The following is a 14,304-nucleotide window of genomic DNA, read 5'->3' on the forward strand; positions in this document are numbered from 1 at the left end:
TTCTGACTTCTGCGGACGAGGGAGAGGGCAGTGACTCATTCTCGAATTTTGTTAATCATATCTTCCAAGTAGAGATCGCTCTTAGTCATATTAATAGATCATTCTTCAGAGTATGGGACTTGCACTTGGAATTCCCTTGTTCCAGATTATGCAAACAATTTACATCATACAAAAAGCAAGAGGTGGAATATATACCAACAAGAATATTAGTAAAAAGAATTTCCCATTCGTAAAGTAACACAATAATCTCAGTTAATTGAAATTAACAATACATATTTTTGTCTGTTTTTTTTTTTTTTTTTTTTTTTTTTGGGTTATTAAAAAGAAAGTTCAATAACAAATGCATCATTGCAATGAGCCTTGAAAAGAAACAAATGCATCCATTGAATAACCAAAGAACAAATCTATCATATCGCTTTGAGATCTTTACAATTTAACTCAAAATTAAACAATTGATCAAAGTTTTTACCCTGGCAATACTATACTCACATCATCTGTAGTGGTTGAAGAGTAACCAACCGTTGCATTGCCACCATCCAACCCAGCTGCCCATCTCCGAAGAATCCTCAACAGCGACGCTGCCTTTCTTCTCCCTCTCCCCGTTCCCGTTCCCATCATTTCCCAAATCACCCTCTCAATTCCCTGCATGGTCGCCAGCTCCGCTACCGTCTCCCACCCCCCTTTCCTACAAATATTCACAAGCGTCGCGGCAGCACTCTCCCGAGCCCTATCAGTGCCGCCTCTCAACACCGCCGCCAATTTCTTAATCACATGATATGCGGCAGCAACAGCCACTAATCCGCCCCTCTTCACCACCACCTCGAGAATTGTAACTGCTTCTTCCGGTAGCCTGTCCATGAGTGCACCGGTCATCTCAACCACCCCTCCCTCAACTAACTTCCCAACCGCCTCCCTCTCTCCCGCCAAACTCAAAATCGCCACCATGGCATCCCTCTTTGAACTTGTGGGGCCTTCTCTTGCCAAATCTATCAATGCCTTGATGACGCGTGTCTTCTTCCCCAGCTTCTTTCTATGAGCATGTACGCCTGTCAAACTGAATATGGTTGCTGCGGCATTCCCTTTTGCCTCCCACGTCGCACCGGTCTGCAACACCTCAATAACGCCGTTTAAAACTCCGTCAGTCTCCATTATTCTCGTTTTATTGGCTTCGAGTATTGAAAGGTTGAGGATGGTTGTAACGGCGTTGACTTGCAGGTTCGGATTCTCCGAACCTAAACATTTCACAAGGTGAGGTAATGCCTCGGCTTGGGCAATGGAGGCTCGGCTCTCGGAATCTGCTTTGGCTAGGATCCGAAGCTCGTGGACGACACGGTTTGCGGTGTCTACTGACTGAGACGCTGTTAATTTGTTGATCAAAAATGACACCGTCATTTTGGCAGCCTCTAACGCCGTCTTGTTATGAGTTAGGCCGTTGACTCTCTCATTTGGTTCTGTAGCTTCGAATGGGATTCTCTGTTCCCGGCACCACATGGCTATCAAGTTCTTCAACGCACAGTTGGGTGTGAGCTCCGTGTGGGCCAGAGTCTGACCTGTCTTTGGACACGTGTTGTGTCCAGATTCGATCCAGAGATTGATCGACCCGCGATCGTACGTCTGACCTGTGGACACAACCACCGGGTCCCGCATCAGATCGAGAGAGATCGGGCACCGGAAGTCCGCCGGAAAATTCATCTCCACCGCCGATCGCCGCCGCCTCCCGGCGGTCGTCGGCGTCGATGCTCCGTACAACACGCATTTAGCGTAACGAACAAGGCCAATCAAAGCAATGAGATCGGATTTCGATTTCTCATGGGTTTGATTCTGAACTTCGTCTTCGAGATTCTCGATTTCGTCTCTGCAACTCGTTGAATCCCGTAATTGCAATCGATCGAAGATTCCAGAGAGCTTAGATTGATCAGGAACAATCTCTCTCTTGATTCGATCAAGCATTTTCAATACTTCACACCTGAGATTATCATCAGAAGGATCTAAATTTGTTTTCGTCATCGAACACTGTTTCCTGATCAGAGCAACCAGTTCTTCGATATCTTCGTTCAGATTCATATCCTTTGCAGGAAAAATATCTAGCAGAGTCGATAAATCAACGGTGAGTTCATGGAAAGTGTTTGAAATCGATTCGGTTTGCATGAGAAGCCAAATCTTGCTTCCGCTGGAACAATCTTCAATCAAAGTCTTGACTCTCTGCAAAACTATATACAATTCTTCGAAGCACAACAAAGCAGAAGGCGAAAAACAGGTTAATTGATTACGAATCAATTCTTCGAACAGGACCGAAAGCAGCTTCGTCTTGCGAATGATCGAAGTCGAATTGCGCCGGAAGAGACATCGGAGAGGTTGGAGAGACGAGATTTCTAGTGAGATTGATACCAGAGATTGCAGCAAACGGTGGTCGGAGAAATTCGGGGACACGAAAGATCCGGCGGACGGCCGTCGCTTTCTTGGCGGGAAAGCGTGAGGTGAAACCGCCATCAAACGATCAAACACCAAACTGTAATCAAACACCCAAAAAACAATATGAATATGTGAAGCCTTTCAATTGAAGCAAGAACATAGATTAAATACTAGTATTGCAATTATTAAGCTTTGAACAAGTTGGCTTTTTTTTTTTTTATAAAAAAAAATGGTAAATGATTGGGAAGTCAGCTGTGTAATGGGTGGATTGAAATGGGTATGTGATAATGAGTTGAATCTTAGAGGGTAGAGGGAGGTATTTTGATTGGGTGAGGTTTGACTGGGTAAAGATTAACTGAAAGGGTTATGGTTTGGTTTGAAGGAAAAAAACAGAGGAAGTTAAATTTTGTCTGTGGAAACTTCCAAGTAATCAGAGCCAATGATGGCTCAGTTTTTTTAACAGCCGCCGGAAGACGGCAGCTTGGACATATGGTGATACTATAATGCTTCTATATATATATATTTAGCAGTCTGTGTAAATTTGATGTCTTCATAATTATATATTTAAATTTTTTTGATCAATTCAATAAATGAAAAAATCGCTTAGCTATTTTTGAATAAGGGAAACCTTTAAACAATTGTAGAATGTTTGATCAATAATAATAAAAAAAAAATGTTTAGGAGTTATACGATATGACATTTACTTCTTTTTTTATTTATTTATTTATTTTATAAATGTAATAGTGTTGGAACTAATACTAGTATTGCAATGATCAAGTTTTGAATATATATATATATATATATATATGTGTGTGTCAATTTTCGACCACACTGCCAAACAGGTACCCAGCTGAAAATCACTGGCAGAATAGATTAAGCCCGAACGACCTGTCAGAAAAAAAAGAGATTCCAGCGGTGGTTCGTCCACTCAGGGGCACTCCGACGATCAAGTCAATTATCTGTCAAAGATAGTAAAATTGCTCAACTCACTATTCATAGAATAAGAAACATCCCTTAGACCCATGAGGGTGCCTCTCTTTTATAGCCAACACAATCCTAGTCCCAATAGAAGCCTAGCTCCAATGGACTTAGGATTACTACTAATCTTGAACTCCCAGTAGGATTAGAATAAACTCTCTAAGAGTCTTATCTTTACCCAAACTGAAGTCTTCTCCCATTCTAGGACTCTTGTCCCTTATCCGTTTATCTCGAATTCCGGTATTCTCGTAGATAACCTCAGCCTAGCCGAGATTACCTCGGCGTTATGACCAGGACACGTATCACCTCGGCTGGCACTTCGGTGACACCTCGGCTATGTGTTGTCATTCAAAAATTATGTCCTCACAACTGCCCCCTAGGTTCTATTACCTCGGCATCTTGAGGTGATGGAATCTATACATGTACTCCTCCGGCCGAGTTCATGGCTTGTCGGTACTGTAGACGTTCTCAACGTCTCGGAAAAATCCCGTTTTGTCCGTTGGGCTTACTACAGTTCGGACTCAATGTCACGGTTCTTAATCTGATCTCACAAAGTGCAATACGAGATTGATAATCACCAAAGAGTCCAAATCCGGCAAATCGTTTAGAAAAACTGATTTTTAGAAAGAAGTACCAAACGTGGACTGCTTTGCCAGATACAGAGTCGCCACCTAAATATTTTATTTTGGGAGAATTTAGGAAACCCTGACTCGTGCCTAAGGCCACGTGTCCGTCATCACCAAAGTTGCCTCGGCTCGGAAACTTGGGTACGAGAAGGGAAGGTCATGCAATGAACACCCCTGCTCGCCCGATCAAAGATCGGCCTTTACTAACATGATATCTTGTTTTTGAAAACATATGTACTCTTATTCCGGTTTTTAGCCTAGAGTTGCTACGTAATGCGCACTGCATACAAGTATAGACTGGATCGTCTAAGTTGGAACAAAACATCTCATGTTTGTTTTTGAAAGCTGTTTGCTACGCACAAGTAGGTTAAAATACGGATTTTTCCATCCTCAAGTGGGCTTAGAAAACATGGTGATTTGCCACTCTCAAGTGGGCTTAAAACTCGCAATTGATGAATTGTTCCAATTTAAATAATCCAACCTTCACCCAAAGGCATTCAGGCAGATATATCACATAAGCAGTTAGCCTCATGGCAAGCATGCTATCATGGCAGTCACTCACACACATGCTAGGATACTAAAGCATAAACACTCACCGAGTACTCTGAGCCAAAACAGAAGCTAGTTAGTAATCAATGCATGATCCTAGTTCATGTTAAGATGGCTAATGCAACACATGCAAGAATGCAACTAAGATAGGCTCGACTATTCTAAGATGGCATATGAGATGCTACAGATAACATGTATTCAACTTGAAATTGAAATATAATGCAGTTAGTATGATGCGCCGAGCCCGGTGCATACAAGACAGATGAATGGATGCAAACATGCGAAGCATAAGGATGCTAATTGAAACATGCACTAAAACTAACCATCATAAGTTGGTAAATAAAAGGGAGAAAGACGTGGGGTTGGAGGATATGCATCACACACACGCAGACTTATTACAACAGTTGGCCCTCTCGACGATGGGTCCGAATAAATAATACAAAAATCAACTAGCTAATCTAAGCTAATCTAATTAAACTAGTTATTACATAACCACAATGAATAACAAATTATAGCTAATTATTACATAACTCTAACTAATTAACAAATTAGCTAGGTAAGTAATTAAACTATCATGCAAACTACATGAAACGGACTGCCTCAGCTCTGCCTTGGATGATGAAGGATGCATGCATGCTTGAATCGCCTCGATCGAAAATCCATCGCGATGCCCCAACTTGCCTCTATTTGCAATTGATCTCAGAAACTTGCACAAAGCTCCAGAAGGCTGAAACTCCATCCTGGGAATCTGTGGGAAGGCTGCTGACCAGCTTATGGGTATGGAAGACCACCTGGCGACCACCTTTCGTGGGAGAAACCAAAAGGGGTGGTCGGCCTGCCAGAAAAGCTGGTCGGCCGACCAGTTTCTGCCTCTGGTTTCTGGTTTTTTGTAACAAGGAGCAAGAGAAAGGCATGGCAAGGTATTTTCAACATATGTGTGCACGACCACTCTCCCCATCATTGTACAAGCTCAAGAGAGTGCATGTCTCGATCCTCGGGCCACCAATCACGCATCTCGATGCATGATGGCCGAGGAACCGAATTGCACAACTTAATATAGAATGAATGCACATATCACTACAAGAATCTGCACTTTTAGCGACCACTTTTCACGATCAATATAAAAGTTGGTAGCTAAAAGTTACATTTTGGCACCAAGTATTAATTAGTCGCAAATGATCATTATTTTTGGCGACCAATATGAGTTGGTCGCAGAAGGTCATATTTTGGCGACCAAAAAATGAGTTGGTCGCAGAAAGTGGTATGGTTTTGGCGACCAACTACAAATTTCGTCGCAGAAGGTCACATTTTGGCGACCAAAAAATAAGTTGGTCCTGGAAGATCAAAAATAAGTTGGTTGTGGAATTGGCGACCAAAATTTTGGTCGTCGTATATTGAGTCTTGGCTACTAAAACAATGTAGTCGCCGAATGGAAAATAAAAATTATTTTTTATCTTTTGGCGACCAAAATTTTGGTCGCCAAAAAACTTATTTTAAAAAAATATTTGTGTTTTTCAATAAAAAATATTTGTATTTGTGCTTAAAAATAAAATCAATAAAAAATAGAACAAAGACTAATCTGTATTTGTGCTTTTAAAAATAAAGAACATTAATAAAAGACTAATCTTTATTTAAAAATAAAATAGAACATCAATAAAAAATAAAGACTAATCTATAAAGAACATTAATAGAACAAAGACTAATTTGTATTTAAAAATAAAGAACATCAATAAAAAATATTTTTCTTGTTTAAAAAAAAAAAATTTGTATTTGTGCTTTTCAACTAGGCAAAGCGCGGGACTCCACTTAAATTTTGAAAATTTCTGCCAAAACATAAATTTTGAAACAAGAAACAGAGGGCGGGACTCCACTTCCTCTATCAATCCCAAAACAAAAGACTTCTTCCAAAGAATTGGCAAAACTAAGCTACTAATCTATGGCTGTCTCAGGCAAAACCACCACCACCAATCCCATACATTCATATATCTTGTTTTGCTACTTCAACCTTGACAAATAGATTTTCGTAATTACAAAGTTCTTCTCTATTCGCTCTCTTCATTTACGGAGATCTCGCTGTTACATCTCTTTCTCTCTCTCTCGATCTCACTTCGTCCCCTTTCCCTCTCTTCAGTTGGATAGCAATTCGAACGAAGATCGTTGTGTAGCTCAGTCTGTTGATTTGATTCAATCACTGCAAAATCTCACTTGGATCCCTAGGGTTCATCGATCACCGTTCTTCGAGTCCGTCAACAGTGAGTCATTTTCCTTTCTAAAAATGGTGAGTTCGTCCTTGTTCTTATTGCTCAAGTCCTGTCACATTATAATATGTATTAGATCTAGTTTGAATCTGGTTCGATTCGATCTGAAGTGCGTGAATTTCGCACAATTGTACTGTAATTGAACGCTTTTTAGTGTGTCTATTTGAATGCTAGAATTAGAACCAGTTAAAGATTTGAATTTATTCGAGATCTAATTCGTGTGTTTGTTTTTGATTGTTTGATGCAATTTATTCCAGATTATCAATTAGAACTAGTTAAACTTAGCTACATTATCAATTTTTTTGTTGTTGTTTGATGCAGATGATAAGCGAAGCGATATCGTCATTGAAGGATCGCACAGGTTCGAGCCAGCCAGCCAGCGATCGCAAAATTCATGGAAGAAAAGTACAGCTCTCTGCTTCCCCCAAATTTCAAGAAAATGTTGTCGATTCAGTTGAAGAAGTTTGTGAAATCGGAGAAACTTGTCAAAATCAAAAACTCGTACGAGGTGTCTGCATCCGAGAACGTGAAATTGGTTGCTACTGCTGCTGCTTCTATCAAAGAATCCGAGAAAACATACAAAGCTGTTGTGAAGAATAGAGAGAAGACGAAGAGGCTGAGCCAAGTCAAAACTCCAGAGGCTCTGAAGAAGAAGAAGAAAGTTTCGACCCCTGCACTAAACAGGGAATTTCATCACAAACCAGATCCTGCTATTTTTCAGAGTGAATAATTATCACACCAATCCTTCTCTATTCTTGTGTGCCTTGCATTTTATTTCTTACCTTTACATCCATGCCCTCAATGTTAGCCACTTTGTTTTTAGAGATGGAAAAATGGATATCCTGACATGCTAATAATGAGAGGACAAGATCTCAGCTGTGCCTATCCCCTTTGGGTTTATCTGTGCATTATCTACCTCTGCATGTAAGAACTTTTATATTATCTCTTCCCCTTTTTGGTTTACAAATTGTGTAGAAGTGGGGAACAAGCACACATCATTTCTGAAAAGTAATATAGTGACGCTCTTCTATTTGGTTGGACCATAGGTGCATGGTTTATTTCATGGGCAAGGTCTGAAATAGGAGGTGTAATTCGTGTTTATACAAGGTCTGAATGTGTCACGACCCCAAACCGTCCCTACTAGTTTGGTGCCGTGATGGCCAGCAATCCGGGATTACCGAAGGCCAACCTCCAAAATTCATACACAAACAGAGTATTAATATATATAAGGCTTACAAGTATGGAAGCAATAATTTAAAAAAAATACAAGCGGTCCATAAGAGCAGTGCGTAAGTTACATGGAATGGCATACAACTTTACATAATATTACAACTTGAATACAAATACAATAAAGTACAAAATACATTTTACATCTTGATCAAAAGGTTTCTCCAGCCGACATGTGTACATTACAAGCATTATAAGCCGAGAAGCATAATTTTCAAGACTGCCGACATGAATACAAGTTAGGCCGACATAACAAAAACCCAAAACAAGCTTGCGAGTCACACCTAGGCGTCACCGCCTTCCTGCTCATCACCTACATATATATATAGAGAGGGTGAGCTTGGATACTCAGTGAATGGTATAAGAAATAAAAGGGTTTGCATGACTGGTATTCAAGATCTTTATCAAACGATACATAACATAATTAGTGCAAGTCAAAGGAAGAACCAAGTCCATCTAGCAAATCTGTCAAGTTTCAAGGATGCTTACTAACATCATTATAATACAAGTGATGACATCTCGGCAAACAAAACCCACGCGGTAAACCGTCAGTGGCAAACAAGACAAGACAGGACAAGACAAGACAAGGGAGATATCTCAATTCAATGGTGCCGTTGCATTATAGTCCCCTGATACTAAGGACTTGTGCTACTAATGCTTAGAGTCCCCTAGTACGTACGGACTTCCAAACTTTGTGCTACAAGTGCTTATAGTCCCTTAGCACGTACGGACTTCCAACTTTGTACTACAAGTGCTTATAGTCCCTTAGCACGTACGGACTTCCAAGATTGTCATCAAAACAATATAAATATATTTTCCAATTAGGAATAACCATTCATGCTTTACAATTACTTTCCAAAACGAAGCAAACAAGACTTTTATCAAAGCATTATAACATAGTTTTATTAAAAATACCACTCACTTAGTTCTTCAAACGTCGGGGTCAAGGCAAGTCCAAATCCTACAAACACGTGGCAAAGTCTGTTGAATGCACTTTCAAACAAGTTTCACATGCATGCAGATGATCTCGGCATTCCTCAAGACTAAGTCGAATCAAAACAAATACAGTTCTTTATCTCAGGGAAACATGCTGGGCAACTACCAGGTCTAGGCCGAGGTTCCACATCCCCTGGCCGAGGTGTGGCCTCGATGGCCATATTCAAAGGAATGAAGTAGGAAAAATCTGGGTTTCCCTTTCTTGAAGAACATGATGAACATGAACATGAGGAAGATGAATGCAAAGATCGTGATTTGCTATTACAAAATCTGAGATTTCATGCTATGAGTTCAAAAACATGGACCTGGGCACCCATATTCAAGGATCTTGTGAGAACAACCACAAAAACATGAATCTTAATGTAAACTTTCAGATCAAACAAGACTTTTCCTTCAAAAACACATGAACACTATTTTCTCTTTCTAAAACCAATTTTAAATCGATGCATGACATGCAGAACGGGTGCGATCATGCAATGCAGCTAGATGATCAATAAGAACGACAAGAGTAAATCAAGAATCTAACCTCAATACGCGAATCTAACGGTTTGATCTCTAGGAATCAAGCTCGAAGACCTACTCTCTCACTCTAAACTTCTTCTTCTTCTTCTAGAGTTTCTCTCTCTTCACAAACAAAGACATACTGCAAAATGATACATTTCTAAGTCTGCTGGCTGACTTAACCCTCTACAGGGGCACGTGGCAGCGGCTGGTTGGTGCTGTCCAAAAAGATGGCTGAGTGACAAGACAAAACTATGACAAAGTGTGTTCAACAAGTAAGATGGCATGGGCACTCTGGCGAGTAAGGATCTCGGCTAAGAACAAGACATCGGCAAGTAGGGAATAATGACCTCGGCTAGGAAGGACAACACTTGACTAAGCTGTGCCACACCTCGGTCTAGGTCATACCTCTCCGGGACAAGATCACTTAGGTGCAAAGGTAACATCCCGGCCTAGATGATTCACACCTCGGCCTTGGTGATGAACACCTCGGCCTAGATAATGACATCTCGGCCAATATGTTAGGGCGAAGGTGAAGGTCAAACAAAGTGGTTCCAAGGTAATCTTAGACGGAAGACGACCTCGGCTAAACTCACACCAAGCAAGGTACAAAACATGCTGAAACACTTAAATGAACAAGGACAAGGCTTGAAACGCAAGCTTACAAGACAGAATCACATGAATGCATATGAGTATGGTTAGGATAGCGTGAAGGTTATTACAGAATGTTTATTGGATAGAATGGAATACCATGGAATACCCTTGCTTCCTTTTCTGCTTAATATTGGATTGAAGTTTTATAAACAAAAACTGATTGTTCTCCAAGAAATAAAAAAAAAGAGATTTGGCGACTAAAAAATTAGTCAGCAAATTCTACACTTTTGCGACTAAAATCATTGGTCAGTAATTTCTTACATTTTGGCGACTAAATTGTTAGTCGGCGATTCCTCTCCTTTTGGCGACTAATCTGTTTGGTTGTGGAATATGACAATTGGTGACTAAGATATATGGTCGGAAAAATATCACTTTTCGCAACCAAAATGTTTTAGCGACAAAATGGATTAGTCGTAGTAATGATATATTTAGCGACCAAACATTTAGTCGGCAAATCCAATTTTTTCCAACCAACCAAAATTTTGGTCACGAATTACTTTTGCCGACCCTCAATTGGCGACCAAAGTAACGACCAAAAAAATTGGTCGCGGATGACTTTTGCCGACTAAAAATGGGCTTTTAGCGACCAATTTTTTGGTTGGCAAAAGTGTTAATTCTTGTAGTGTATGAACACATAAATGCCTAAACTCCATCATGTGTAGTCAAGAGTGTCGGCGACCGGGAATCAAGGCACGTTTCATCACTTTGAGTATGAAACGTCTCTCGTTTCCCGTGTTCGGACCAACTTCTATTCCAAACACAATGCAACACATAACATGGCATGCACAAATGCAACTCTAGGTATACAATCTAAATGCTATGTAACTAAGTGATGCAAACATGCAAATGATGACATGCAAACATGCAACTAGCATATACAATGCTTTGAACTAACAATGGCATACTCAATGCACGTGGTACTTAGCATACATAATGCACCTAAGAACTAACATACACAATAAGATGAACAAGGCATGCACAATGCAATGATCAATCATGCGACAATGTGGCATACTCAATGCTATGAACTACAATGGCATACTCGATGCAAAATGGACTTAAACCAAAATGGATGGGCCTCAGCCACACCTAAATTAGCAGCCATAGATGATGAAAACAAAGCTCCAAAACTCATGCCAGCACGCACAATACAATGGCCCCGAGCCTAAGGCACAAAACACAACTTTGCACATGTATTGAAATAGCTTTAAGGCAAAGCTTGCGCTGTTGACGCAGGGCATTTTCAAAAATGACAAAAGAAGTTGTTTCTCCTACCAATTTAAGAAATGCTTTGAGCAATTTGAGCCCTGATGGTAATTTATTCCAGGAAGCAAGTTCAGATTTTTGTTGGTCTTACTATCATATTTGCACCATTCTCCAAATTAGTAAATTAAGAGGTCACTTCTGTTACTGATTTGCTTATTTTACAGGCACATATGAATGGTGCTTCTAAAGTTTTTAAAGCCGTTTTGGGCTTTCTTCATCAGTCATTTACTTCTGGTTCTACTTTTTCCTATAGTGAATCAGCAAGAAGCAATTGCACAGTCTCTTAATGCTTGTATAGCATATACAATTCTTGGAGACTCGTTGAATCAGAACTAGTGGGAATCCATGGTTTGTTTGGTTCAATTTGCTGTTCCAGGAGAGAAGAAAAACTTGTCCAAGAATGGCTTTCTCTGTTTTTAGAATCCAGGTTATTCTCTCTCTCTCTCTCTCTCAAAAAGATTACAACAATTATGTTTTTTTAAATGTCACAGTAGAAATTGGCTTTGATGATTAGTCCAGAGAAATTTGTGAAAGGTTCACATATTTTTGATGTTAGTTAAGAGATTTAGAGAAATTTGATGTTAGTCTAGAGAAATTTGGAAAAGGTTCAAAGGTTTTTTTATGTTAGTTCAGAGATCTAGAGAAATTTAGTTAAAATGAACCCAGAGAAATTTGAATTTTCTCTGGTTTATAAATGAATCCAAAGAAATTTGAATTTGAATTTGAATTTGAATCCAGAGAAAATTGGACAAAATAAACCTAGAGAAATTTGAATTTTCTTTGGGTTGAACCCAAAGAAATTCTTTGGGAAGTCCAGAATTTCTCTGGATTGAAATTTCTCTGGATCAATGTTGAGGGATTTTAGACATTATGAAAATATTGAATGTCCTTTATGCTATAAAATCTTAATATCAGGGATTCTAAAAACAAAACCCTTTAAATTTTTGGCCCATTTAACAAATGTAAAAACCGTTTAATAATTTTTGAATAAGAAAAATCGTTTAGCAATTTTAAGAGGTTTGATGAATAGGAAAAATGTTTAGGAGTTGTTGGATATGACATATATTTTCTTCTTTCTAAATGTAACAGAGTTGAAGCTAAATAAAATATATGGTTTATATATAATATATATAAATGTTTTTGTATTGAATTATTGATGAGCTGTATCGCTTTAGCATGACTCCACAACAGTAAGCAGAGGTTGGGTTGGTTGTGGTGGTGGACTTGTTGTTTGTAATATGTTGAATTAAAATAAATGTCATACAACCTGGTTTCTTGCATTATTTTAATGGCCTCTCTCTTTTTTTTTTTTTTTCACTTTTTCTCCTTTTTCACATGCTGTACATATTCTGTAGCATATGCATACTTTTATGCGTGTAATGTAAGAAAAAGAATTTGGAATCCAAAATTCAAGTAAAAATATGTTCATTTTGAATTAGACAATCTCAATTCAAGTCAAACACGTAGATTGAATTGATTTAGGTTTCGATTTAAAGTCTCTGATTATAAGCAAAAGGCATTTTATTTGGATAATTGAATATGGCTAAAAGATTACTTCATCAACAACGCATTTCCAGCTACGCCTGACATTTTATAGCAGTAATTGAGGGAGGGGGGATATGATGAATGTGTCTTCCAGCTGTGTATAATCTCATTTGGAAGCTTTGTAAAGATATGAAAGTGTTTTGAGAAGCTTTCTTCATTAATAATATAAAATGTCAAAAGTTTGTAACTTTTAGACTTAAAACTCTATTATTTTGAACATGTTACTGTGCCAGAGAACCATGTAAGCATACATGTTTTAACAAAGTAAAAGAAGATGACATTTGCCATGTGAACTCCATGAATCAAATTTCTCATAATGCATCACATCCCTTTTTTTCCATGTCTCTAAAGCATTGTTAGGTCCCATAAATGAATAAAAATCTCATAATACAATAATCTTGAACTATGATTATATGGTTAGTAATAGATCTCATATTTATCAAGGAACGTGACTTTGAGATTGAATTAATAATCTAACAAAATATATAATCTCACTATTAATTAATAATCTAACAAATATATAATCCCACCATTTGGTTAAGGAAATTGAGATCCGAATCCACTCGAACATGTTATCCCATACGGGGGATTATTGAATCTCAAGAATGAAGTTGGATACAAAATGGAAGATTACAGATAGGTTCATCCTAATTTGGTTAAGGTACAAAATTTGATAAAATTTTATTAATTAAATCTTAAATCAATTCATACATAAAATATGATATATAATCTAAATGGTTTAATGATTCCAAAATTAAGTCCTAAGAATGTCAATCTATTCAATTTAATTTATCTAAACAAACATTATTTTAAAATATATTAAATGAGAAATTAAAATTTTAAACACAGAAAATTGTGTCGCCGCCACTTTTATCTATTGGATAAGGCTTTCCTTTTGTTTATCTATTTTCTTAGTCATTGGTTAGGATAAGATTGCACTCTGTCCAACGTCATGGTGGTCTTCATATATCAGGCTCAAAGTTGATAATGATCCATTATTTTTAAAATATATAAAACTGTCATTTTTGGCTATAACACAAGGGGGATAGTGAACATTATTAGAAGCCAGAAAACAGAGATGATGAGCTTGAATTGTAGAAGACGCCAATTGAGACCAAATAAGGCAAGGAAAGAATCAAAAAAATTATTGCAAGTAAGGAATTTTTCTAAAGCCCATTTCCTAATGTCTGGCATTTGGCCTCTAATCCATCATATTACACAGTAATCTATTATGATATGGTTGATTAATTGTCCTATAATTGCAAACTGTACAAAATAATATGGTTGGTTTA

The 14,304-nt window shown here is 38.3% G+C and overlaps 1 protein-coding gene across 1 annotated transcript; it reads right to left on the reverse strand.

Annotated features, from left to right (window-relative positions):
- Positions 1 to 360: 360 nt before the first annotated feature.
- LOC114324094 (U-box domain-containing protein 16) lies at positions 361 to 2,943 on the reverse strand. The gene has a single exon (XM_028271814.2). The coding sequence runs from the start codon at positions 2,488 to 2,490 to the stop codon at positions 466 to 468; it is 2,025 nt and encodes a 674-aa protein (XP_028127615.2). The 5' UTR covers positions 2,491 to 2,943; the 3' UTR covers positions 361 to 465.
- Between the last annotated feature and the right edge of the window lie 11,361 nt (positions 2,944 to 14,304).

This window comes from Camellia sinensis, chromosome 3 (assembly GCF_055761805.1).
Source record: "Camellia sinensis isolate YWXY chromosome 3, ASM5576180v1, whole genome shotgun sequence".
Classification (NCBI taxonomy): domain Eukaryota; kingdom Viridiplantae; phylum Streptophyta; class Magnoliopsida; order Ericales; family Theaceae; genus Camellia; species Camellia sinensis.